General features: G+C 43.2%; 2 protein-coding genes and 2 long non-coding RNA genes across 8 annotated transcripts; 1 reads left to right on the forward strand and 3 right to left on the reverse strand.

The window, feature by feature from the left end:
* The first annotated feature begins 659 nt into the window (after positions 1-659).
* On the forward strand, positions 660-10,068 carry gpr155b (G protein-coupled receptor 155b). Of its 2 annotated transcripts, none has more exons than XM_034608325.1 (20): positions 660-777; positions 1,953-2,138; positions 2,289-2,436; positions 2,545-2,674; positions 2,787-2,965; positions 3,064-3,216; positions 3,310-3,377; positions 3,684-3,855; positions 3,967-4,122; positions 4,287-4,370; positions 4,510-4,633; positions 4,738-4,822; positions 5,246-5,333; positions 5,496-5,712; positions 5,851-5,928; positions 6,259-6,407; positions 6,605-6,700; positions 6,781-6,845; positions 6,929-7,066; positions 7,838-10,068. In XM_034608325.1, exons 2-20 carry the CDS (start codon positions 1,981-1,983, stop codon positions 7,884-7,886), a joined length of 2,337 nt encoding a protein of 778 aa, XP_034464216.1. In that variant the 5' UTR covers positions 660-777; positions 1,953-1,980; the 3' UTR covers positions 7,887-10,068. The 2 variants fall into 2 exon arrangements, with proteins under 2 accessions (XP_034464216.1, XP_034464215.1); XM_034608324.1 differs by having other exon boundaries at positions 7,896-10,068.
* A 3,147-nt stretch (positions 10,069-13,215) lies between these two features.
* LOC117775861 (transmembrane protein 41A-B-like) lies at positions 13,216-19,045 on the reverse strand. 2 transcript variants are annotated; one of them, XM_034609401.1, is made up of 6 exons: positions 18,719-19,045; positions 18,276-18,298; positions 15,693-15,843; positions 15,013-15,174; positions 14,731-14,869; positions 13,216-14,647 (listed from the first exon to the last, which is right to left on the reverse strand). In XM_034609401.1, exons 1-6 carry the CDS (start codon positions 18,899-18,901, stop codon positions 14,412-14,414), a joined length of 894 nt encoding a protein of 297 aa, XP_034465292.1. In that variant the 5' UTR covers positions 18,902-19,045; the 3' UTR covers positions 13,216-14,411. The 2 variants fall into 2 exon arrangements, with proteins under 2 accessions (XP_034465292.1, XP_034465291.1); XM_034609400.1 differs by having other exon boundaries at positions 18,647-19,045.
* Positions 19,046-20,111: 1,066 nt separating this feature from the next.
* On the reverse strand, positions 20,112-22,622 carry LOC117775818. Of its 3 annotated transcripts, none has more exons than XR_004616341.1 (4): positions 22,518-22,622; positions 21,045-21,132; positions 20,812-20,898; positions 20,112-20,205 (listed from the first exon to the last, which is right to left on the reverse strand). It is a non-coding gene; the product is annotated as an uncharacterized LOC117775818 (long non-coding RNA). The 3 variants fall into 3 exon arrangements; XR_004616339.1 differs by having other exon boundaries at positions 22,488-22,587; XR_004616340.1 differs by lacking the exon at positions 22,518-22,622 and adding an exon at positions 21,229-21,306.
* On the reverse strand, positions 22,028-22,382 carry LOC117775820. The gene is made up of 2 exons (XR_004616342.1): positions 22,304-22,382; positions 22,028-22,141 (listed from the first exon to the last, which is right to left on the reverse strand). It is a non-coding gene; the product is annotated as an uncharacterized LOC117775820 (long non-coding RNA).
* Positions 22,623-26,348: the final 3,726 nt, after the last annotated feature.

Here is a 26,348-nt window from a genome sequence, read left to right on the forward strand (position 1 = left end):
GACCTCGTGGATTGTCTGGTTAAATGTCCCTGGACGAAGACATTAGCTGCAATTATATGTCTTATATCTTGACTGACATACACGAGTTTTAATAGTTTTTTGCTCATATAGATCAACTGCCTGATTTTGTCCTGTTCTTGTATGATTTAACTCAGCCCTGCAGAGTCAGAGTAACTACAAAAGGTTTTCATTACACTGCACGAGGATTTTCAGCATAATTTAGTCTTTAATAATTCACAAATTAAAGGAATTACAACTACCTGACTTCTCTGAGTATAAAACAAATGAATGCATACCTGTAAACAAATTAAATCAGGGACATGGTGCCTAAAGGTGTCGCTTTTCATTAATAGTTCAATATTCATTCATTAAAATGGTAATACATTTTGATATTATTGCATCTTGACACTAAAGGAGAATTTCAAATAGCAGGGACATATTCTATTTAACCAAAAACCCATAAAACCCCATGATGCATTTCATCATTCGTCCACTTGTGCTGTGAAAACATTAGATTTAAAAGATTGATATCAGACTTCTCATCACATGAACGCAGCATCGCTCGTGCACCTTTTTTTACCCAATCACCGTCCGCTTTAAACGCGCATCCTGCTGCTGATTGGCTGAACGGCCCGTCGGTCGCGGGCTCAGGGCGTGGCCTCTGCTGGCAGCTGTCAGAGCTTGAGACGGTGAAAACACGGAGCAGCGCGAGCGGATCATGTGTGTGTGAAGAAGAGGAGGAGGAAGAAGAGGAAGAGGAAGAGGAAGGAAACAGAGGTGAGCTATCAGCTTCACATCCAGCTGCTCCAGGATCAGCTGCTCCATCCAGATGTGGCGGACAGAGCTCAAGTGACGCGCGGTGTCCCCCTGGTGTTTTTAGCATGTAGCTAGCTGAAGCTAACGCTCAGCAGCTGTTTGTCTCTGAGGCTGTTGCACGTGATCCTACATCAGTTCGACTGTCGTTGAACCGCGTGGATCAGACGTCATCGAGTGGAGCGGGTTCGATTCCCTGCGGTAACTCAACTGACTGTTTGTTCACGCACAGAGGCGTAACCAGGGATTCTGGGCACCCACATGAAAAATCCAACTGGAACGCCCCCCCTCCCCCCTCAAGTTGGAGGAACCTCACCACCCCCCCGATTTCGAAATCCAAGATGTGTAGTTTTTACTGTTTATTAGCAATACTGTCATTAAACGTGTCACACACGTAGAACCGTCCTATTATTGTCTGTGGACGTGCTACTGCGGTTTGCGTGAAATGCTTGGTAATGCGTTATTATGAACTGTTTTTGCTAACAGTGGCTAGCTGGCGAACGTAAACATTGTTCCTGTGCAACTGGAATGCCATCAACTAATGTGTGATGTCATTCCGAGCTCCGAGGTGTAATGGTGCGCGGCAGGAAATTGGACGTGAACGGGAACTCGTGAGTTAGACCTCAATGAATTAAAGCAAAATTAAATTTAGGTGCGGACCTGGATAAGGGGGCGGATCCAGGAAATGTTCTTTACAATTCCGAGAAAGGGCATTTTTGACGTTTTCATCAATTCATCGATGAGGCTTGTGATGATAAAGTAGCGAGTCGACAGCTTCACGTACACAGATCAACGTCAAGCAAGCAGAAACGCACAAGACAAAGCAAACAGGCAAAAGCTTTGTTTTACTTGTCCAACAATAACAACAACACCAGGTCGGCGTCTGTCCTGCAGCCTTTGGTCTTTTTAGTTCTCGCCAACGAGAGAAATGTGCTTCACTATTCAGTCTTGTTTGGTTTTCTTACTCGGTCACTTTCACTTTTCCTTTTGTTCTTTGTTTCCTCCGACAATATCTTCTTCGGTGGCAGGGACAGACATACCAGTGGAAATGTTGACAGTTACTTTATTTCTATTTTGCCTTTTTTCACCCGCTCCTGCCACTAATTATATGGTTTTTCTTCTCTTGTCTTCCTCCATAGTGCCGATATTGCCCAGCCCATCGTCACCATGGAAACCACCAACAGCTATGTGTTGATTCACGGGAAGAACATATCCCATAATACCCTTGCGGGCACTGCTGGTGTGCCCCACATGTCCATCGACAAACTGTTCCCAGCTCTCCTCGAGTGCTTCGGTATCATATTGTGTGGCTACATTGCCGGCAGGTATGTGTGTGTGTGTGTCAACCTTGGCCTAGTGTGATCTTTGGTGAAGGTTTATTTTATGGTTGCAAATACCGCAGAGAGCACAAACAAATATTTTGCCACTGTTGATATCTGTGCATTCAAGACTATTTCTTCCATTACTGCGTACAGGGCCGATGTCATCACGGAGAACCAGTCGAAGGGTTTGGGGAACTTTGTGTCGAAGTTTGCTCTTCCAGCTCTGCTCTTTAAAAACATGGTGCTGTTGGACTTTGGAGACGTCATCTGGGCGTTTCTCTGGAGCGTCCTGGTCGCGAAGGTTTGCTTTCTTTTTGTGCTTCTCTGCTTTTGTTCACACTTTTAAAGTTTGTGTATTTAATTAAAATGAAACCCATCCTCGACCTCCTGGCTCTGATCCTGTGTGCAGGTGACAGTGTTTGTGCTGGTGTGTGTGCTGACACTGATTGTGGCCGGTCCAGAAAACAGGTACAGCAAAGCCGGTCTTTACGCCATCTTTGCTACACAAAGCAATGACTTTGCCTTGGGATACCCTATAGGTGAGGCAGGCAACACACACATCGCACTCACACAAATCGTCAGTGAAGAAAAATACTGTTTGAGACTCAAAGTGTTCGTATCTCTTTCTCTCTCTGTCGCTGTTGTTTCTAGTTGATGCTTTGTATCGTAGCACATATCCAGAATACCTCCAGTACATCTACTTGGTCGCCCCGGTGTCCCTCATGCTCCTCAACCCCATCGGCTTCGCTCTTTGTGAGGTGCAGAAATGGAGACAGTCCAGTCATCCGCAGCACAGCACCCTAGCCATCCTGGGAGTTGTGGTCTTACAGGTATATTCGGTATAAGTTAAACTGTAAGGTCCAATATGTGCTTTTTTCTTCCTATGACTTGGTAAACACCTTATCACTGAGGCTGTCTCTCTCTCCAGGTGTTGAAGAACCCAATAGTGTTCATGGTGATGGTGGGAATCATCTCTCACTTTGCTCTGGGCCAACGGATCCCTGCTGTGCTGTCGCAGTTCATAGACGGCCTGGCCAACTCTTTTGGAGGTGCAGCCTTATTTTACCTCGGCCTCACGATGGTGAGTTTCATTTAATTCAGTCTTTGAATTTAATTTTTAACAGTATTAAAACCTATGGAATCATGAAAGATAATCCCTCTGTTCCTGGGGCAGGTTGGTCAGCTAAGAAAACTCACCAGAGACACTGGAGTTGCCTTGATTCTCCTCATCACAGCCAAACTGTAAGTGGGACTGGGATGGTGTGTTTCTTATATTTTATTTAGGGTAGCCTTATTGATATTCATGTGTTTTGAGTATTTTCTAGAAGAAAGTACGTATATAAAGTTGTATATCATCTTTAATAACGTGGTATTTCAGTGTCCACTAGCTAAAATGGCTCCTGCATCTAAAACCATGTTAGAAAATGTAATAAACATAGAAGTTATCTGGATATCTAGTGTTTAGTATTTGGCCAGCTTCATCTTCATCTTTAACCAGTTCACCCACTGGTCAGTATTGATGTCTCTATGATTCTCTCTTGTCTCCAGCCTGGTGATGCCGCTGGTCTGTAAAGACATGGTTAATATTCTGGACGTGGGAGTGAACAGTACGAATGCCAACCACACCAGTTTGTCCAACTTTGCTTTCTTATATGGAGTCTTCCCCACGGCGCCCAGTGTCGCCATTTACGCTGCACACTACAATATGGAGTTAGAGGTGGTACGTACCATTGATGATGTAATCCTACTTTTAACAGTTATGATATGTAGAAATTGCAAGACCAATATCGAAGCCCATAAACTGTAAAGCTCTCTCCGTCCTTCTCTCAAGGTTACGTCAGGGATGGTCATCAGCACGTTTCTGTCGGCGCCGATCATCTATGTGTCGGCCTGGTTATTGACGATCCCTCTAATGGACCCGACCCCCCTGGTGACGGAGCTGGAAAACGTTAGCTTCAACATTAGCATCGTCAGCCTTGTAGCACTGGTAAGTGTGTTTGCAGATGTGTCTTGAAGTAACACAGACGTTTTAATGTCCTCCAGTGGGTCAATACTGAAATATTCGTCTCTATTTACTTGAGTCTTTGTGGTGGTGGAAGAATTTTCACAAACAAAAGTGAAATTTGCTCGTCTGTCCGTGTCTCCTCTCAGGTGTGGACCATAGCCGTGATGTTGCTCAGCAGGAAATTTAACAGACTTCCTCACCTCTTTGCCTTAAATCTGTTCCTGGCTCAGGTCAGTGCGAAACTTTGTTACATGATATGTTCAGGTCATGTTTCTCTCTCGTTATATATCAGGAGTAAAAGTTTAGCCCAAGCTACTCGCATTCACTTTCCTATTCTATCTTGACCGACTATACCGTCCTCTGCTTCAGTTTCTGGTGTGTGTCAGTATGATCCTGTGGAACTTCTTGGTGAAACAAGACGACAACCTGGTCGGCAAAATCCTCACCTTCACTCTGCTGTACGGCTCTTTGTACAGCACCTACGTTTGGACAGGTGAGTGTCACAGTCAACACATCAACTCTCATCAATTAGACTGCGTTTGGCTTAGGACTGAATCAACTGGTGCTAGCATGTGTGTGTTTTGTTCTGTGTTTCAGGCCTAATCCCTCTGTGTCTGGCCCTGACTACCAGAGATGATCTGCTGAGACTCCGACCAGGAGTCTTCATGATTTTGGGTTGGGGGTAAGTCAGCACGAAGATGAGGACATTTAGACTGGACCTCCGCGATTTAGTTTGAGGCGTCAACCGAAACTCGACATCATGCGTTGCCAAATTAGTTTGTGGTTCTGTCTGACGCAGAGACAGCTGGTGAACCTGGTGCGTGTTCATGTGGTTGTGGATTTCATGTCCTGTGAACTTCTCCTAAGCATTGTCCTGATAGCTAGCATCGCACATTAGCATGAAAGCCGGTTATGTTGTGTCCCAAGTATAAAAGTGGGATTATTGTTGTTATGAGGAGCTCGCCAGCACCGAGCGGCGGGCACGCCCATCGCCAAGAGTTAATGCATCGCATGCGTGTGAGTCCAGCGTTACTGAGAACACAGAGAATCAAATGAAATGAGCTTGTTTTGAATTCTGTGTGTGTGTGTGTGTGTGTGTGTGCAGGGTCCCCTTCCTCGTGGTCGGAGGTCTTCTGATAGCAGGAGAACGGACTGATACCATGGACTCTGCTTTCTTTTACGGCAGAGCTCAGGTTAGACTTACACCCTGTTCAGTGTATGTTTACTCCTCCTGTGTTCACTCTTACCTCTACTGTGCACAACTCTATTTATTTCCTATTCAAAAACCTTCAATAAAGAATTCCTTATGAATCCCAGGAACATAAATCATATATGTGTGACGCTCTCTGCTCCAGATAATCAGCACAGCAGTGGTGCTCGCTGTCAGCCTGGTGCTTGGTGCAGTCTCTCTGATGGGGCTCAGCCAGGGAGACCGGGAACAGCAAGGTTACGAGGCCCTGAGCAGAGCTGCTGGAACTGGACCTATTGATGAGCTGAGGACCCCTGGTGGCTTGGAGGATCCACAACAACAGACACAGTTGCCGAATTCCCCCGTCGGCAGCATCAACTCAGGTTAACAGTGTTCTGTCTGTCAGTTAACATTTAACCCAATAACAGAGCTTTATAAACAAGCTGAAATGAACTTTATACTTTCAATTCTCAACAGATGAGAGAAAGTTAATATTTGTATGGTGTCTGTTGTGTTGTCAGACCTCCACAGTTTCTCTCCGGTTCAGACGCTGCCTGACATGATAGCCAGCACGCAAAGGGAGCACACAAACAGCACAGGTAACAAACACACACTTTATAACTTTATTTACCATCCAACGGATATAATTCTTGTACATTTAATTTGTAAGAACAGATTCCAAAAACCAGATTGAATAGAATAACCTTCAATGCTTTCTTTCATATTAATGCTCCTAATTAATTAATATAGGAAATAAAACAGAGGGAGGTTCACGTGTTTTCTTCTAACACGTGAACAAGATTACAGCTATAATCTCAAGAGTTTTTTCATACATTCATAATTTGCTATTGCTAATCAGAAGAACATATCTAGAAGTGAACAGTTCCCCCGGTCACTCTGTCGAGTGGTAATGTTACTTCCCTCTCCAGACCACAGTGGGGCGCCGTGTGACCGGCTGCAGCCTTCCTCCTCAGAGCAGCCGCTAAACCTGCCGCCACCCGGGCTTCAACCCACCGATGATAAACAGACAGTCAGACACGTTCTGCTCTGCCTGCTGCTCATCGTCAGCCTGCTAGCGGTGAGGATAGTGTGTGTGTGTGTGTGTGTGTGTGTGTGTGTGTGTGTGTGTGTGTGTGTGTGTGTGTGTGTGTGTGTGTGTGTGTGTGTGTGTGTGTGTGTGTGTGTGTGTGTGTGTGTGTGTGTGTTTGATTGAAACCTTCAGATACAGAGGAATGGACATTACTACACAGATGAATGTTCTCTGTCTTTATGCAGAACCTGTCCAGCTGTCTGTGGTGGCTGTTTAACAAAGATCCAGGAAGACTTTACCTGGAGCTACAGTTCTTCTGTGCTGTGGCTAACTATGGACAGGTACCAGTGTGCGTGCACATGCGTGTGTGTGTACATTAAATGAGCTGCTGTGAATGTTTCTCTCTTTCTCTGTGTCTCAGGGTTTCCTGTCCTTCGGGATCTTTGGTCTGGACAGACACCTCATCATCCTGCCGTTCAAGAAGAGGTGAGTCTTCAACGACTTCTTCCTCTGAAATAATGTTCAAATGGGATTCACAGGAGTAATGGTTGTGTTGGTGTGTGTGTTAGGTTGCGTAACTTGTGGCAGGGCAGAGACAGCGAGGATTTGAGTCCCTCAGCTGTTCCAGAGGAAGTCAGACTCACCTGCACCCAGTTCGTCCGCTACCACAAAGACCAGTGTGTCCAGGACGTACTACACACTGGCAGGTATGAGCACTACTTTGTGTTTGTGTTTGATTTCGTGTGTCATACAGTACATCCTGTCCCCCTTTTTGAAAGCACGTGTAAATATGATTTCAGATTACTTCCTGTTCCTGTGTTTGTTAAATTCAGTAGAAAGTAAACTGCAGCTTTATTTCTGCACTGATCTGAACTGTTGAGCAGTTTCTCAGGGGGATTAATTCTGATCCTGTTCATGTCCACAGTAGTTTTATTTGTCTCTGCATCCTCTTTGCATGTTATCTACTGTAACTGTGGATAGTTTTTATTCTTTTCTGTCATCAAACAGCTGTTTTTCTCCACACAGATTTACTCATTAGACATTTACACTGTGTGTTTCCACCAGTTTGCAGTGTATGTTTAACGGAGCATCATCTGTGACTCCTGCTGTTGCTACTCAGAAACTGGACTGAATCTTAATGTTTGCGGGTCTCCTCTCAGCTTGGCCGGTTCTTTCTCTGCAGAGTTTGCATGAACCTGAAAACCATAGTATGGCCACTTTAATGTTTTAACCTTTTCACAAGTTGTTTAATACTAAGCGGTTACCAGTGTGAAAGTTCTCAGATAACTGGGTTACTGACTAAAATACTTGCCGCTGGATTTTTTGAGTTTTGGGTTCTTTTCTTTGCTTTTTCTTCTAACACATGAAATTCTCTCCACTATTCTTTTTCCTCTTTATTTCCTTCCCTTCATATTTCCTTTATTTCCTCCCTGCCTCCCTTTGCCTGCCCCATTCCTCTCCTCTTCATCACCCCCTAGTGGCTCAGGGGAGAGTGTGAGTGCTCCGACAGGTGAATCCTTCCTCTGATAATGACAGGTTTGGTGGAGGAAGAGGGCTGGAGGAGGAGGAAGAGGAGGATGGGCTTCCGAGACCTCCCCCCTCCCATCAGCCCCTGCACACACATCAGGATCTTCACCAGATTCACCAAAATCACGATCCAGCTGAATCCTGCGGCCAATATTCACTCCCATCCCGACCCGGGCCTGAGCTGGAGACCGAACACCAAACTAATATCCCTGACCCCGATATCCCAGAGGAGCAGATTCCCCAGCTCCCCTCGGACGAAGCTCACGACCCAGCGACTCCTCAGCACCGGCACCAGCAGGTTCCTGCTTCGTGCCCATCCCGTCCACAGCCCCGTCCTGAAGGTGTGTTTCGGGGCAGCGACCTGGTGGACTGGCTGGTGGAGAGGGGCCTGTGTGCCGGGCGAGCTGAGGCCCAACTGTACGGCGATCGGCTTCAGCGGGGAGGAGTGTTCGATCCCCTGACGGGTCGGCACAGCTTCAGGGACGAGGTTACACTGTTGTACCACTTCACACAGGGGGGAGGGGAGGGGCGGTCGCAGGACATGTGAGAGGAAGACAGTGGAGAGGTGGAAGAGGCCGAGGAAGAATGGGCCTGGTGGCGGCGAGCAGCAACCGCCATGGATCAAAGCTCCGTACGATGTGGATTCTCCTACAATCACCAAATGCTGGAAACACAACAATCTCTAATATGTGATTGTGTCAATCTGATAAATTTAAAGATATCAAATGGTTCATTTCATTGCATGTTTCCCTGGATTACCTGTTTTTTCAAGGCCTTTCCTTGTGGTTGCTGTTTGCTCGTCTCCTCCGGCTTCACCCTGTGGCCCCAATGGGGAAAATCTCAACCTCTGACGACTCAGAGACATTTACATTTTTGTTTCAGAGTTGTTGTTTTTTTCTGCTGCTCTGGCCTGGATCTGATTACAGCTTTTTGATTTTAGCTGCCCTGAGATCTAATCATTGATTTTTCATCTCTTTTGTCTGGATTTCTAAGAGCCAGTGAAGGTTTTCAGTTCGTACGAATAAGCTTTTTTTATTTTGAAGGGACAAGTTGCCATTCATCAGCCTCCCGTCCTGATGTGTTGTGTTATTTGTGATGTGTGGTTGCCAGTTGTGAGATGACGATGAGACCAGTAAACTGTATGTTAGTTCTTTGCCAATGAGCAGCCGGGCTGCGCTCTGACAACCAGAGGTTTCCTCACCTGCTCGTTCTATGTTGTCATCATCGCCATGTTTCTTTTTCTTTCTCTCGGATGAAATGAACTCGTCCTGGATCTGCCTGTTATTTCAGTAATTGATATTTTGCACGTTGTGTCTTTTGAGACTCCGGTCTGTGTCGACTACTTGCATGACTGAGAGCAGACATCTGCTCAGCACTGACAGATTTGCACTGACTGAATAATATCATCTCGATAAATCATCGTGGTTTTTAAATTATGCAAACTCCTCGGATATTAACCTTGTGATGATGCTGCACATTTTTTTTTGTTATCTTTGCGTCATGTTACTGTGACACAACAATTATCTGGGCCCAGTTATGACCATGTTCATAAATGTGTAAATTCAGCCAAAAGCCTTTTTGAGCCAAATGTGTCACCAGAGCTTGATTTAAAAATTCAGACCTGAACTCAACTTTGTCCCTCAGTTGAATCTACAGGATAAAAACCTTGAGAAGACTTAAAACTACAAAATGTCTTTCTGAATCTGAACTTCTTACTCGTCCTGCCATAATTATGCTCCTCATTTGTATGTGTAACAATCTTCCCCATTGTACATTGTATACATAACCACTACTTTTATATAATTTATGTAGCTTCTTCTCATCGACTGGCAGCATTAACGACACTACGGCCTTTATCCGCCTGTTCAGTTGCTGTTGATTTGTGTTTTACTCTGAAGTTGACTTTGAATGTTTGGATAAATGGATAAATGTGCCCGTGAGCAGAAACTCCACATCTTTGTTTCTACCCATGAGATCTGAGGAAGGTGAGCCGGAGACGAGCCCGACTGATCGATTACATGTGCAGAATAAACCATGTGGAGAGTCGTGCATTTATATTTGCGTTATACAGATTTTGTTTTATTTTCCTAACTCAAATTCTATTTATTTGGTTGTATTTGTGTTTTGTTTTTAGTTATTTATGACAAAGTTCATGATTAAAGTCTAAAATATTCAGACTCAATTTCATTTCTCCCTTTTTGTGTTACTCCCTAATCTCGGCTCCAAAACATTCATATCGGTTTGGCTCTAATCCAGAGTGACGCGTCTACAGGCCAGACTTCCACGACACTACACGTACATATTCATCTTCATGGAAGCAAAATGCACAATGATTTAATGACCCCTAGTCTGACTCACTGGATGTAAGAGTACATTTTACATTTCAATATCCCCTTTCCTCCGGGAATGAGATCAAACTCCAGGCGAGCTCACTACAAACCAACAGAGGCAGGTTTTGACTTAGATTCTGCATCATTTACTGTTTGTCTTTGTGGGGACGTAACCATTTGAATGACAGGGATTAAAACAGCCTTTGCAGCATGATAACAAGGTGCAGGCAGATGATTCTCCAGCGCTGACGCAGCCCAGTGAAGACCAGGTGACCCCTGACCTTTTCACCGAGAGCAGAACGTCCAAAGAGGATGTTCAAAACTTCTCCAAAGTCTGTCCACGTCCATTTACTTCCATCTTTGTGTCTTCTGCCAACCGACTCGTGGAATTCACATCAGGTCCTTGTGTTTTGCTGAGTTGTTACAAATGAGATTTCACGACAGAGTGCCTGCCTCAGCCAGCGTGAAGGTGTGTGTCTGTGTGCACGAACAACAGTGGGAGAGTTTCCGTGTAAGGACGTGGTGAGAGGGAACAGGAGAGACGTTAATGAGGTGTGAGCGTGTGTTGTAACTTGTGTGTATCTGTGGATGTTGTTGCTGCTGTCCGTCATCGACAGGGTCAATGACTGTGTGACCTGAACAAATGGCACGAATAAAAAATCTTCGCATCCAAAATTCCTGCCTTGTTTCTTTTGTCATTTCACAAGCAGCTGCCATTTCGGATTATTTATTCAAAACTGAGCGATAGTTGTAAAAGCAAATGCAAACAGAAGTCACAGATTTTATCATATTTTTTCATGTAGTCCAAAAAACAGCCTGATAAACAGTTTGTTGGATTAGACCCACACAAAGCAACACTGTGCATGACAAACGGAAGAATCCTCCCAGTGGAGCTTTCTCTGGAATAGAAAGACACGTTTGTCGGATGCACTTGAAGTGAGACGGTCTAGTTGAGACGCAGTGAGTCTTCAGACACGTCCTCTGAAGGACGCAGCCCCCGAACCGAGACACAGCTGTTGGTCATTTGTGATCACATGGGAACCGACCATCTTGTTTTTTTAGATCTGCGCGGCGAATGTGGTCCAAACCTTTAGGTGTTGAATCCACTGCATCCGCCTGAGTTGAGCCTTGGAGACGCTTTGTCCGTAAGTTTGTTTTTGCATGTTTCAGTTTTTTAGGACCCGAGCACCGACGGTGGGAGGCCCTCTGGAAATTGTAAGGATTATTCTTATTATAGTGACCCCAATGAATTGGCTTTTTGAGGCTTCAACATGCTCAACTTCTTACCAAACTTTGCAGAAAATTAGAAAGTGGTGAAAATGTACGTATTCTAGAGTAATTTGAAATGGGCGTGGCAAAATGGCTCAACAGCGCCCCCTGGAACGCAGCCCCTAGGTTTCCCTTTGACCGATCTTCACAAAAATCGTAGCCCAGGTGTATCATGACCAGACAAACAAAAAAGTGGCAAGGGGCATTATGAAAAACGCAACAGGAAGCCCGCCATTTTGCATTTAGTGGCCATTTTGGCCATATTCCACATTTTTACTTTGACGAACTTGTCCCAGGGCTTTTATCTGATCAACTTCAAATTGAGATGAGTGTCATCACAAGACGGAGATAAAAACTAACTCAAAGATCCCCCCCTGAAAATATTCATATGGTTTTAAGGAATTATTAAGTTATTTTGCCAATGGGCGTGGCAAAATAACTGACTAGCGCCCCCTAAAGGGCAGCCCCGACACCACGATTGGCCGACATGTACAAAAATCGATGGGGACATGTGTCTTTTCATAACAAACAAATAAGTCTATTGGATAGATATGCTAGACCAAACAGGAAGCCCACCATTTTGGCTTTAGTGGTATATTTTTTATATATGTGTTTTTTTTCATTTTTTTTTTTTTCTAGGAACAGTACAACAACAGTGCGGCTTTTTTGTGCCACTTTGTATATATGAATATATATATATGAATATATATATGAATATATGTATATATGAATATATATACAAAGTGGCACAAAAAAAAGCGTTATGGCGGAGCGTTATGGAACAACGCAACAGGAAGTCGCCTATTTTTGACGTTACACGTTCGACGATCAACTTTAAATGACGTCATCTCAACAACATGGAGATTTTTTGTTTTTGCCCTGAACAGATCAGTCTGTGCGTAGTGATGCTGACAGCGCTGCACGTGATGGCGTGGAATGTAGTGCGTGATTAGTGGCCGTGGTTCGGAGCCGTTTCTCCCGGTCCCCCCCCCCCTCTGCGGCATAATCAGTACAACAACAGTACAACACTACCATCTGGTGGACAAATGCGGAAACTGTAGAAACAGTCTGCCTCTAACAATTACTATAATAACAATGATTTATAACAATAATATCTAAATTCTTACAACATATTTAATTTAGATTGAAGTTAATGTTGGCTCTTCTTCTTCTTATTATTCTAACCCAAATGATTTGGCTTTTTGAGCCTTTAACATGCTCAAAAGTGGTGAAAATTTAATCTATATTGACTCATCGTCACAGCGCCACCTACTGGCGACAGGAAGGGACATGTTTTATACCTTGATGCACTGCTCCTGGTTGCTTTACAATAAACAGCTCAAATGAGCTGAGACAAGTCATTGGACCATGGTCAGAATTGTGACATTTCCTCAAACCGTGTAAACATTGAGGTGCGGCGAAGGATCATCCTTCGCCAAAGGACACGATGTTGTCATAACTCCACTGTGCATCGTCCTATCACCGCCAAACTTCTGTCTCATGATTATAGTCCAAGGCTGAAAAGCTCTATGTGTCAATATTTCCTCAGTGTCATACCGCCACCTACTGATTCACCATGAAACAGGAAGTACTTTGTAAATCCACTCTGCATTATCCAACCGGCCCCGAACTAACTAATTTCAGACTATTTTCTACAGAATCCCTGCTCTAAAAAATACAGAATTAAAAATATAAAGTACAACTCCAGTCTAATCAAATCAAACAGTAAAGCTGAATACCAAAGAGTTGGAAAGTTGTGTTTTTCTTTTACATGCTGATAAGAACAATACACAACAACTTCCACCGGGTTGACACACAACTCAACATCCATATTGTGTGTTATAAGACTGGTTAACTTCTCCCACAGGGGATGTTAAGGTGCTCTTGAGCAAGGCACTTTGCTGGTTCTGGTAGAGGTTAAGTGTAACTGCTGGCAGGAATCATCAGTAAACAGTTTGTAGTACGACACTGTGACTTGAGGAGGATACAACAGGATTTGTTGGAACCTTTCAAGATAGACAAAATGACAGCTCCCCAAACGTGAGGCCAAAGCATCTTGATCACCCCCTGGTGGCCGGTTGCAGTAAAGGTGATAAACCTTGCCTCCTCCATGTCAATATTCGGGGCTCAACTAAAAAGTCAAAATACTTTAACTCAACACTGATATACGTTCAAGTGTTGACGTTTAGGATAAATCGGGTTTTCAATTAGACAACTAAACCTCATGATTGACAGCTGTGACCTTGATACTGTGACTTAACCACAAGATGGCAGCACCTGTATTCCAAAAACCAAACCTTCAGGCCATAGAGATGATCATGAGAAGATCACAACTGTAAGACGTCATCTGCGGTCACAGCGACATTAAGACACAACAGTGAGTGCTTTAAGAAAAACAGACGTCCGTTACATTTAGAAAATCAAAACATACCAAAACAACAGGCTTCGAGTGGAGTTAAAAGACGTGTAAGAGTGAACACGTGTGAAGAGAAGAAACTAGTCTACTGAGTCGTCTCCAAAGCAACCACAGTACATTTTAAGACTTTTGTTTTGTAAATCAAAGTATCCTCAGTGCACGTGACACACGCAAAACAGAAATAAACCAAAAGACAAAAGAGAGGAGCCATGCACGTAGAAGCAACGACGACGATGTCAACTTGAAAAGCCGACGAGATTCCAAGATGAACACGTACGACCCGGACAAGCTCCTGCTGCGTCCTTCATGTGAAAGGAGACAAGTGGACATTCTCCGAAGTTCACGGCTGAAAACGTCTGCTGTAACTTGACCTGAGGATATTTCTAACTATGAATGACGAGCCTCTCGTGTGGTGACCTTGAAAACATCAAGTTTCTGGAGTGAACAAAATGTCACGTGCCCACCAGCGGAGAGCTTCTTCCCCACCGACAGTCACAGTGAGGTTCTCCGTCATCGCCTCTTCCGCTCCTTCTTGATTTCCTCCCGACTGCTTCCGTTGCCGTCCATTCCGTCCACCTTGAGGTGACCTTCGCTGTAGCGTTTGATCAGCGCTCCAGGGACGAGAGCCACGAGGGCGATGGCGAGGAGCTGGGCCAGCGTGCTCCAGGAGAAGATGTCGTCCAGGGAGGAGATCTCCGACAGCATGGAGCCCGTACGGACGCAGATGAAGTTGTAGGGAATCAAACCTGGAAGGCGAGAGCAGCAGCAGAGTCATCGACACGTTGGGATCTTTGTGTTGTGTTTATTTTAAACGAGTGTGTAGTCTCACCTATGAGCACAGAGAAGAAGAAAATGGGCATTGGGATGTTGAGGACAGGACAGGTGATGTTAAGGAACCAGTTAGGAGTCATGGGGAAGAAACGGAGGAAAAGTAGGAAGAAGAATAGACTGCTACGATTCTCCTCCACCTGACGGAGCGAGGCCAGAGAGATGAGAAGAAGACAAAGTGATGGAGAGAGAAATATGGAAAAACAAGAGAGCAGAAAGCTGGAGAGAAGGGAGGTGACAGAGGAAGGTTATGTTTTTAATATCATGTATTTGACAGTCGTACCTTCCTGTGCAGCAGCGCCACCTTGTCGGGGAAGAAGTGAAGCACGTGCTGCTTCCCAAACGTAGCGGAGAGCAGGAAGCAGAGCGTGGAGCCTAAAGTGGTGAGGAGGCAGGCGAGCACCAGACCCTCCCACGGGCCGAAGATCGCACCGGCCAACATGTTCTGCAGGAGGAGAGCAGGGAGCAGTTAGAAAGTCATTAGTGGAAACCAGATGTGCCACAGAGCAAATGAAATGATTTAAAACTAAATGGCACTGGTTATTAGTTCTAACAAAACCCTACGTTCCCCTAATGAGACTAGATCAGGACCCTCATCAGAATTTAAAAGGTTCTTCCCTGATCCAAACAAGCTCCTTTCACCAAGTTTAGTCGTAATCTGTCCAATAGTTTTCAAACAAAACAGAGGCTGCTGCACACATGAGGATTTAACTGATTTTAAAAACGTTTAAAGACATAAATAAAGATTTAAACGAATTCATAATCGTCAGACCACACACTCGTATGTAGGAAAATATTTCACAGTGAAATCTCAAAGAAACCCAAGATTCTCCGAGATCAGGGAGCCTCCAACTCAATCGGTAGCATCGAGAGTATTGTGCCAGATAACTGGCACCGTGATTGTCAGACGGAGGCGACTCGGGTCTCAAGTGTGCAGCAGCCTTGGTCATTTTAACGTCTCACCAGAAAGGACGAGCCGGGGATGGCGAAGGACTGTTTGTACAGGTAGGCGCTGCAGAACAGCAGCAGAACGTAGCCGTGATGTTCTCTCTTGTAGAACTTGAGCATGTCAGCGAGCTCCCGCAGCTCGTCCAGGTCCGACGGGAACTTCAGCCTGGACGGAAACACAAAACACACCAAAAGGTTTTTAAGCCATTTCAGAAATTTCGGGGGTAAGGAGGTTTATCCAGAAATGCAAGTTGCACAAAACGTCCTTCACTTCCACTGTAATGATTAAACAGCTGAAAGGTCAGAGGTCAACGTCTCAGACCTCAGCGCTTTAAACCAGATATGTCTCATCTGTAAGAGAAGATATTTTATTAGTTGGAGCGAAACTCTTTTCTAACATGACTGAAAAGATTAGAACAAAAAGAAAAGAGAAAGAAGATTAGATCAGAAAGAAGAGAGTGTGTGTGTGTGTGTGTGGGGGGGGGGGGGGGGGTGTGTGTGGGGGGGGGGTGTGTGTGTGTGTGTGTGGGGGGGGTGTGTGGGTGTGTGTGTGTGGGGGGGGTGTGTGTGGGGGGGGTGGGGGGGTGTGTGTGTGTGTGTGTGGGGGGGGGTGTGTGTGTGTGTGTGTGTGTGTGTGTGTGTGTGTGTGTGTGTGTGTGTGTGTAACAGGATACATTTGATTTAGGGACGGAAATAGAAATGGCGTCGTTGCCTGTGGACTTGAGCTAAGGGTCCGAAGACACTTCTGACACAAACACACACACACCGAAAATCCCCCCTTCTTGAAACTCAAGATGTCCCCCCCGCCCCCCCCCCCCCCCCCCCCCCCCCCCCACCACCACCTACTGCGACCCTCAGCATTCCTCCTTCCTACTGGTCACCTGAGAAACCCTTCTGTTCTGTCACTGGTCAGCACGTTGATGATGTGTAAGCTTGGATGCGTCAAACTGCACGAATGCGTGTGCAGCATTTAAGGAGGGAAATGAAACAGGCAGTGATGAGGGAAGATTACTGATATAAAACTGAGTCAATTAGGTTGAGACAGCAGAAAACATTTAGTCATTGATTTACCTGTTGATTGTTTTTCTTTATTTATCATTAATGTTGGAAAAAAGCTGTGAATAAGAAGTTCAGGGTCAAATTCAAACGACCGGGTCGAGACTAGCACTGTTGTTTTTCTGCAGGAATTCCATAGCTGTAATATATATGTGGTAAATATGTTTATTATTATTAATTAATTAATTGGATCTACTTTAGTTTAATTTCAATTTACTCAATGCAAAATGGTAAAATATATTTTTTCCATTGAAGCAAACTGCAGCATTTCTGATTCATGTCTGTATGAGGAAATAAAATAAACCTATAACCATGGTTATTTACCAACGCGCGCGCACACACACACACACACACACACACACACACACACACACACACACACACACACACACACACACACACACACACACACACACAAGACTAACTTGATGCTGATACATGTCATTTCATTGGGCGCAGTCACACTGTGGCTGAATGACTTGATATGATAATATGTGCACTGGCCGGCGTTATTCTATCGTCCCCAGACAACCTCGAACCCAAGGATGTTTTAAAATAGACACGAGGGGTCACAGAATGATTTAAAGTCTGCGCTTTAAAATCAGCTTTGACCATTTTGGACTTTTCTATTGTTTTAGATTTTTATTTCTAAGGCCTGTGACGACAGAAATTGATCAATAACAGGAGGTCAGGAGAACATCTGCAACAGCTGGTGGAGTAACTGAAAGAAAATGTATCATCATCCACTTTAAATTATTCACTTCTTATTTGTCTCATGTATGAAGATTTGCTGTTTGTCATTTATGATTTGTCATTGAAATCTATTTCAGTTTTGCACCGACGGGCTCCGAGAAGTTGTGATGAACATTATTATTTCATATCATGTTAAAGGCCAAACAATTAACTGAGGCAATAATAAGTAATAACAAGTTCACTTCATGGTTTGGCTACAAATGTCAAGAAAGAATTGAGGTACTGTAAATCCAGTTGTTCCCACACGTTCACTGAAGGTGAAACCCTGGAGATAATCAGGCTAATATCATGTTTGACCAAGAAAAACTTTAAATATTCACATTTTTAGAAACTTAAAAACATTAGTTAGTTGGCAATTAAATGTCTGTGAATCAACTAATTGATTAATCGACTCACTGTGTTACTCAAAAATATCTATAAATGAACGAATGACTGACATGTGATTGTTAATACACAGATATAACTTAATTACTACTTAATTAACTTAATGCCTCTTTGTGTAAAAGCAACATTAAAGAGCACTTTGCACTTAATTATATAATGATATATCTTCTTATTAATATTTTATTGTCTAATAATTGAAAATGTCACAGTATTTTTTATATTTTTTATTTTATTGTGTATATATTTTACATGTAATCTTAAATCTTAAATACTTCACATTTGTCTTTTTATTTGGGTTTTTTTTTATTTCTTCTTCCTCAGAATAAACTAGATAAACGTTATAAACTAATAAACTAAATGTCAGTGAAGTTTCTAAGTGTCCGTCTCGGTCGGGCTCCTCCTCACCTGTTCTCCCGGACTCCCTGGTCCTCTCCCTGGTCCTGTCCCCCGTCCCCTCCCCGGTCCTGTCCCCGGTCCTTACCCCGGCCCTCTCCCCGGTCCAGTCCCCGGTCCTCTCCCCGGTCCTGTCCCCGGTCCTTACCCCGGTCCTCTCCCTGGTCCTGTCCCCCGTCCTCTCCCCGGTCCTGTCCCCGGTCCTTACCCCGGCCCTCTCCCCGGTCCAGTCCCCCGTCCCCTCCCCGGTCCTGTCCCCGGTCCTTACCCCGGCCCTCTCCCCGGTCCAGTCCCCCGTCCCCTCCCCGGTCCTGTCCCCGGTCCTTACCCCGGCCCTCTCCCCGGTCCAGTCCCCGGTCCTTACCCCGGTCCTCTCCCCGGTCCTCTCCCCGGTCCTGTCCCCGGTCCTTACCCCGGTCCTCTCCCTGGTCCTGTCCCCCGTCCTCTCCCCGGTCCTGTCCCCGGTCCTCTCCCCGGTCCTTTCCCCGGTCCTGTCCCCGGTCCAGTCCCCGGTCCTCTCCCCGGTCCTGTCCCCGGGCCTGGAGCTGCTCGGGTCCCGGGGGAAGATGAGTGGACAGCAGGTAGAGGAAGACGCTCGCCGCCGCCACGATGGCAGCGAGTCCCGCTAAGGAGCGCATGGTTCCCCGGGCTGTGGCTGCCTGTTCCCCGGATCAACTGCACCGGGGAGTCGGGCTGCACTTAAGAACAGGACCACCGGGGAATTAGCGGAATGAGGATGGGAGGGAGTCGGGTGGTTTACGCGGAAACAGGCCTCAGACGTCGGGGAGCAGTCTGAGCTGGACCCGCGGCTCGGGACTCTGACATTTGAGCGTCTGTGTCACATGTCACATCGGACACGTGAGTGACCTCTTTACTTTCTCCCCTGGATCAGAATCCGCTCCTGTGAAATCTTAACTTAACTTTAACTCGCAGACATTTGTCAAACCTGCAGATTTTAAACTTTCTCCGGAGTTTCTACTTAGTGCAACTTTAAATGTGTACTTACAACAACCGGCCAGCAGGGGGCGCTGCAGTCAAAGCCACGTGGAGTTCAGTGGGATTATGAAATAAACACAGACTGTAAATATATAATAAGTAATGGAGCAGGTTTATTTAAAGCTCGGGATCATTCTGAGTCACTTACTGGTAAATGTGAGGATGTACAATGATCGAGACATGAGATTCATATTTATATATAATGTGAGGTAAAAGTTAGTAAAAGTAATATTTGCTTAAACTTGTAATATTTGTTAAATTGAAGAAATAAAGGGCAACATTAATAAATATCCTGGTTAAATAGTAAATATTATAATATATGAATGTGACTTTAATAAGACGTACTGACAATTGTGAGATTTGTATCAATATACAGCCATAAAGTTAGATAAATAGATCAGAGATATGCACTTCTACCCATTCTAGTTTATTTGTGTGTTTCCTGGGGGGTTTTAATTTTAATCTTAAAATATTTTGGCTTTATCTTCCGTGTGTCTCCAGAAAACCCTATAACATTATAATGTATAGAATCATGTACAGTATGCAGTACTTTAAGGTACTTCTAAGAGTGTCTTCAAAAGTTTTTACCAATAAAATTCATACAAAGTGCAGTAAAAAGAAATATTACTTCATTAAACTGTAAAGTCTTTCTAGATATTTGTCTGGTTGTGTTACACTTTCAGTAAATTGTTCCTTTTTCTGATGATTTCTTCAGTGTTTGATGAACTAACGGCAGAATCATTGCGTACATGATATGAAATGTGATATTTATATTGATATGAGTAACCACAGAAATGGTATTCAGAAGAATAAAAACACGTCAACACAGGGACATGGATTTATTTATTGTCTTTATTCATTTAAGTTCTTTTCAAACTGGCAGAAACTTTTCAAAAAGTTTCTTTCTCCTGTCATTTCTCGTCTGAGTCCTGGGAACTGTTTTCTCCTGCAAAAGAAACATCAAACATTTAGTCAATAAATAATATTAACAGAAAAATACAGGTTTATTGATTCAGACTAAACTCTGGAACAGATGTTTGGTGCCACACTGAGAATATAACACTGTGGTTTCTTGACTGTTTCATATCTGAGTGGATCGGACACAAACTGATGAGGTTTGAGTTTAGTCAAATAAAATAACACATTTCAAAGTCAGGATTGATCAACAGTTTATTCTGCAGAAACTTTAAACTCGATTTGTTAGCTGTATTTTTGATCAAAGTTTTTTGTAGTAACTCGTTATTTTTCCTTCTAACAAATTAATATTTTAAATGCACTTGTTTAGTATGAAATTATGCAAAAACTACAACCACATATCTTTCCTGTGATGCATGAAAAACCTGCATCAGGAAATATGCTGTTTGAATAACTCTGCCAAGGAGGTTATGTTTTCACCTGTGTCCGTTTCAGTTTATTTGTTCGCAGGATTACGCAAAAAATACAAAACCGATATTACACCAAACTTGGAGGAAAGATGAGGGAAGAACCGGTTCCAGAAATGTGTGAACTTGATTTTAATCACAAGTGAATCACATGTGTGACTAAGTCTGACCGTCAAGGCTGGGAGCTGCTTTAGGCTCCTCCTCACGATCACTGGAATGTTCATTAAACTCTTTTTCGAAACTGTCGTTTGGAATAACTGTAAAGAGGGAACAACACAGGTCAGTGACACATCCAGAGATCTTGGTTGATAAGGCAGGTTTGAGTGTGTGTAAGGGGTTCACACACACACACACGCACACACGCACACACACACACACACACACACACACACACACAATGTACCCTGATCGTCTGCTCCAGCATCATTGGAAACCACTTTGAGCAGGACCACAAGGGCAATGAGCAGGATCACGGTCTTAGTTCTCATTTTCTGCAGGAGACAACTCAGGCTTCAGTAAATGCAATCCCCCCCCCCATCTGTCAATTTATTATTATTATGTAAAAATGAAAGTTCCTTGTTAATAACCAGAGCAAGAGATCTTAAATGACAGCTCACCTCGGTGGTTCAACGCAGCAGCAGCAGTTGTCTGTACCTGGGTCTGTAACACTGAGGCTACTGCTTATGTAGCGAGGAGGCGGAGTCAGGGTGTGTGGGTGTGTCTGAAGCACGTTAACAATCCACCAGGTTCACTTCAAGACAAGGTGAGTTCCAAAGATACTCACTGTGCAGGTATGTGGATGAACTGGATTCATGACATATGCAAAACACACAGAAAACATCAGTGAGTCTGTTTCCATTGGCTGGACGGCAGATTGAGGTTTAACTTTGAGGTTTGAGCTTTAATTTAATCTCTGAATTTATAGCATTTGAAGTACGTATGAGGATTGAGAATGAAGGGAAATAAAGATGTATTATTATGTCGTTTTTTTACATTCCATCACCACCTGTGCTGAGAGAAAAATGCTATTTTAAAATATTTTGGTTTTATCTTCCGTGTGTCTCCAGAAAACACTATAACATAATGTATAGAATCGTGTACAGTATGCAGTACTTTAAGATACTTCTAAGAGTGTCTTCAAAAGTTTTTACCAATAAAATTCATACAAAGTGCAGTAAACAGAAATATTACTTCATTAAACTGTAAAGACTATCTTGAAATTTGTCTGGTTGTGTTACACTTTCAGTAAATTGTTCCTTTTTCTGATTTCTTCAGTGTTTGATGAACTAACGACAGTGTACAGGATATGTAATGTGATATTTATATTGATATAAGTAACCACAGAAATGGTATTTTGAAGAATAAAACCACATCAACACAGGGACATGGATTTATTTATTATCTTTATTCATTTAAGTTCTTTTCAAACTGGCAGAAAGTTTTCGAACCCAGTTTCTTTCTCCTGTCATTTCTCGTCTGAGTCCTGGGAACTGTTTTCTCCTGCAAAAGAAACGTCAAACATTTAGTCAATAAATAATATTAACAGAAAAGTACAGGTTTATTGATTCAGACTAAACTCTGGAACAGATGTTTGGTGCCACACTGAGAATATAACACTGTGGTTTCTTGACTGTTTCATATCTGAGTGGATCGGACACAAACTGATGAGGTTTGAGTTTAGTCAAATAAAATAACACATTTCAAAGTCAGGATTGATCAACAGTTTATTCTGCAGAAACTTTAAACTCGATTTATTCAGGCTTCAGGCTTCAGTAAATGCAATCCCCCCCCCGTCTGTCAACTTATTATTATTATTATTTAAGAATGAAAGTTCCTTGTTAATTACCAGAGCAAGAGATCTTAAATGACAGTTCACCTCGGTTGTTAAACGCAGCAGCAGCAGTTTGTCTGTACCTGGGTCTGTAACACTGAGGCTACTGCTTATGTAGCGAGGAGGCGGAGTCAGGGTGCGTGGGTGTGTCTGAAGCACGTCAACAATCCACCGGCTTCACTTCAAGACAAGGTGAGTCCCAAAGACACTCACTGTGCAGGTATGTGAATGAACTGGATTCAATGTATTATTATGTCATTGTTATTACATTCCTTCACCACCTGTCCTGTCGAGAGACATGTGCTACTCACCTGCTTCTCTGACAGGGTGAGGTATTTGTCCCATAGTCACCTGTGGAGGTGAGGGGGCTGGGAGAGCACCCTCACCTGCTCATAGAGGATCAATCAGCGCAGGTGAGAGCTGTTAGCTGATTGGTCCTCATGCTTAAAAGGCAGCGTCGGCGCTGCCTCAGGACGAACCCAGGAGGAACTCAGAGACTCGGAGACTGGAGAGACGCCCTGACTGAGCTGGAAAGCCAGTCTGACTTATGTGTGATTTCAGTTTATGTTTGGTGCGTTAATAAAGATGCGTAAAAGCAACGCGTGTGTCTTTGGCTGTGTGTGGGAGAGCCCCGTGGCAAGGTCGATTGCCACATCACCATTTGTGTGTGTGCGTGCGTGCGTGCGTGCGTCAAAATCATCCATTGAGATATTCGAGCTCAGGTTTATTCACTCTTCTCTACAGAAGAAAAATATTTAATAATACAGAACATTAAAAAAAAACATCAGTAACCACTGTTCCTAATATATATACATGAAGGTTGATGTCTAATTTAAAGGAGCAAGAAAAAATACAGAGTGTTTTCATGTCAGACAATTACAAACTATTCACGTAGAGAGAATACAGAACAGTGCTATTCCGGCTGAAAACAGATGTGGGGACAGATGTGCTGGAAAACACAGAGAAAAGGAATCAGGCTCGTTCTCAAATACCATAATATTCATATTAATACTGACGACTCTGATGATCTTTACATTCTACGTTTCCTCTACTCTAAGAAAACCTTAACGTACTGTGCACCTCGTACAAACAAAGTTCATCGTATCCAGGATCGCACTTCTAAATCTCTCGCGTGTAGTAAAGAAGTGCGCGAAGAAGATGAAGGTCATCTGCAGCGCCCTCTAGTGGATTGTAAAACAAACACACGGAGAGGGTGCGTTTATTGTCTAAAACTAAACGTCTATAGATGTAGATGTTTCAAAATGGAAATCTGTGTAGATAGATATAAATAACATATACATTAATGACACTTAATGATGTTACTGGAAGTTGGTGTGGACGAGTTTTGGAAATCGTGTGTATTCATGATATCATTTAAAGGTTCAGTGTGTAGAATTTAGTGACATCTAGTGGTGGAGTTGCACGTTGCAGCCTCCACTTCCAAACATGAGAGAGAACCTGTGGTAGCTTCAGGTGTCAGAAAAACTCAAAAGGTTTAGTTTGTCCAGTCTGGGCTTCTGTAAAAAACATGGCTGCCTCCGTAGAGAGGAGCCGCTCCTGATGTAAATATAAAGTATTTTAAACATAAAGGGTCATTCTAGGGTCAAGAAAACAACAATTTGTACAATTCTGATGAAACACGATGATTATTGTATATTCAATATCTGCCAATAGATCAATTTGCCCTAAATCTTACACACTGGACCTTTAAATAAAATGTTCATATAACTGTCTGTGTCTCTGCGTCCCTAAAAAAACAAAACCTTTTAAAATTACTTTTTACTCTGTGTCTGAAACATTTTTTGTGCAAATTGTACTTGTACTTCTAAACCAAGTAGCCAACCTAAAAACTGAATCTTAATAAAATAGTTTTGTTATCATATAATTAAAATACGCTGAGGCATTGATGCAGTATTAAGGTTTTAAAGTAAAATCCAAAGCTTGATCCTTCAACAATGGCTCCTTATTTATATGTTTTGTATATATATGTTTTAGAAATGACTTTATCACCTGTTTAGTTTGAATCGACTATAATTATCACTTTCTAAAAGTCCATGTTTCTACGTGTATTTTGCTGCTTTTTGTCTATTTTCTCTTATGGATGATTTGCTCAGGACTTTTGCCGATGCTATAAAACTAAATCTCTCGTGTATGCAGATGTAGTCAGAACTGTCACGTTGCCTGTCTGCGTTATATACACGAGGTATTTTCATGTGATTCGTACCTCGTGTCAATTATCAGAAAGATTTATCATCAATTAACAAATTAACCTGGGGTTCAACTAAATGTACTACTACTTAAAAACCGTTATGTGTACAAGACAGAGTTACAGTGGGAGAAATGAATTTAAGTTTGTTCTTATTTTGAACTGAGTGAGCTGAAAGTTTTTTTGTGAACATTACAACGAGGATTTTAAAGAATCCCTGAATCCTGCAGGGAGGAAACAAAAGAAACAGATACAGAATTGATGACATGGCTGAAAAGGAAAAACAGAGCAAGAGTGATTCTAAAGATCTTTGATGCATCACAATACAAACAAATCAATTATTGACATTTACACTAGAACTGACGACATCGTGACTCGGACAGTTAAACAAACGAGATGATAAACCGACGGTTGTGAATCGTGCAGGGGACTCGACCACAAGACGACAGGAGGAAGCTGACGGTCGATCAACAGCTGGAAACAGTCGAGATCAAATCAATCAAATCTGTCATCGAACTTCATTCAACAGGGGTTCGATGGTTAAAGGTGAGAAAACCAACACGTGATGACACAACCAAACATACGACAGCGCAGAGCGCTGCTTTAATTGCATTGAGATTATTATATTTATGGCTACAAGGTCCAAGCTAACAGTCTGAGGCTAATAGGCACATCTTTAAACACGAAAACAGAGTCGCACGAGGAATATTATTCAAATCAAACGACAAAAACCACAGGACAAACCAACCTGGACGAGTTCTTCTAAAGTTACATTTGCATCGTTGTTGAAGCTGAGGCTCAAAGTGACTTCCTGCTTCAATAACTGGTGATGAAGAGTGATGTTGTCTACAGGTCTTAGTGTCTCCAGGGAAACCTCGGCATTCTGCGTCCGCTCACTCCGAAGTGACACAGCCGTGGGGGGGTTTCAGCTCCGTTCGATTCTGCCCTGATTACGTCTTTCTCCAGTGTGTCCGACAAAACATTAATTTATACAAAGTCATGCTGGATCGTTAACGTAAAAATGTTCAGTAAAAGAAGAGTGTGAGGTTGAAACGTAGACGAGACGAGAAGCTGTGATTCGAGAGTCAAAGACAAACATTTAAACTCTCATCTAACACGTCACTGAAACTAAAAGTTCCTCTTCACTGTTTTCGTAATTTTGCTCAATTTGAATGTTTTTCGACAGGCAAGAATTTGTACGTTCCAATGAAATTGACAAAACAGAATTGTTGCTTTTGAACGAAGACTGGACGACATCACAGCTTAAGTGAAGCCAAAACAGCTCAATCGCCCCCTGGTGGCTGCCTATAGAATAGGTCGTAAACGCCACCTCCCCCATGCTAGCAGATGGATCCACGAGTTCAATTAAAGTTTCTCCTACAAATGTTTCCGCAAAGTTTGGTTTTAATTAGTCATTTTAATGCTTTAATGAAAACGTGGTGAAACCTGATTGGTCAAGTGTGAGAATGTGTTTTTCATCTTTATTCACTTTCCATGGTTTCTACATAATAATATGTAATTCATTTTTCAAGTTATTATAAGTCAAGCAAAAGGCCAAACAGCTCCTCCCCCTTAACTCATATTATAGATCAAACAATTCATCAATTTCTCAAGAAAACAAACGATTCTTATTCTCTGCATCTGATTAATTCATTTCGCCGACATGCGCT

Source organism: Hippoglossus hippoglossus, chromosome 15, assembly GCF_009819705.1.
Source record: "Hippoglossus hippoglossus isolate fHipHip1 chromosome 15, fHipHip1.pri, whole genome shotgun sequence".
In the NCBI taxonomy this organism is placed as follows: Eukaryota; Metazoa; Chordata; class Actinopteri; order Pleuronectiformes; family Pleuronectidae; genus Hippoglossus; species Hippoglossus hippoglossus.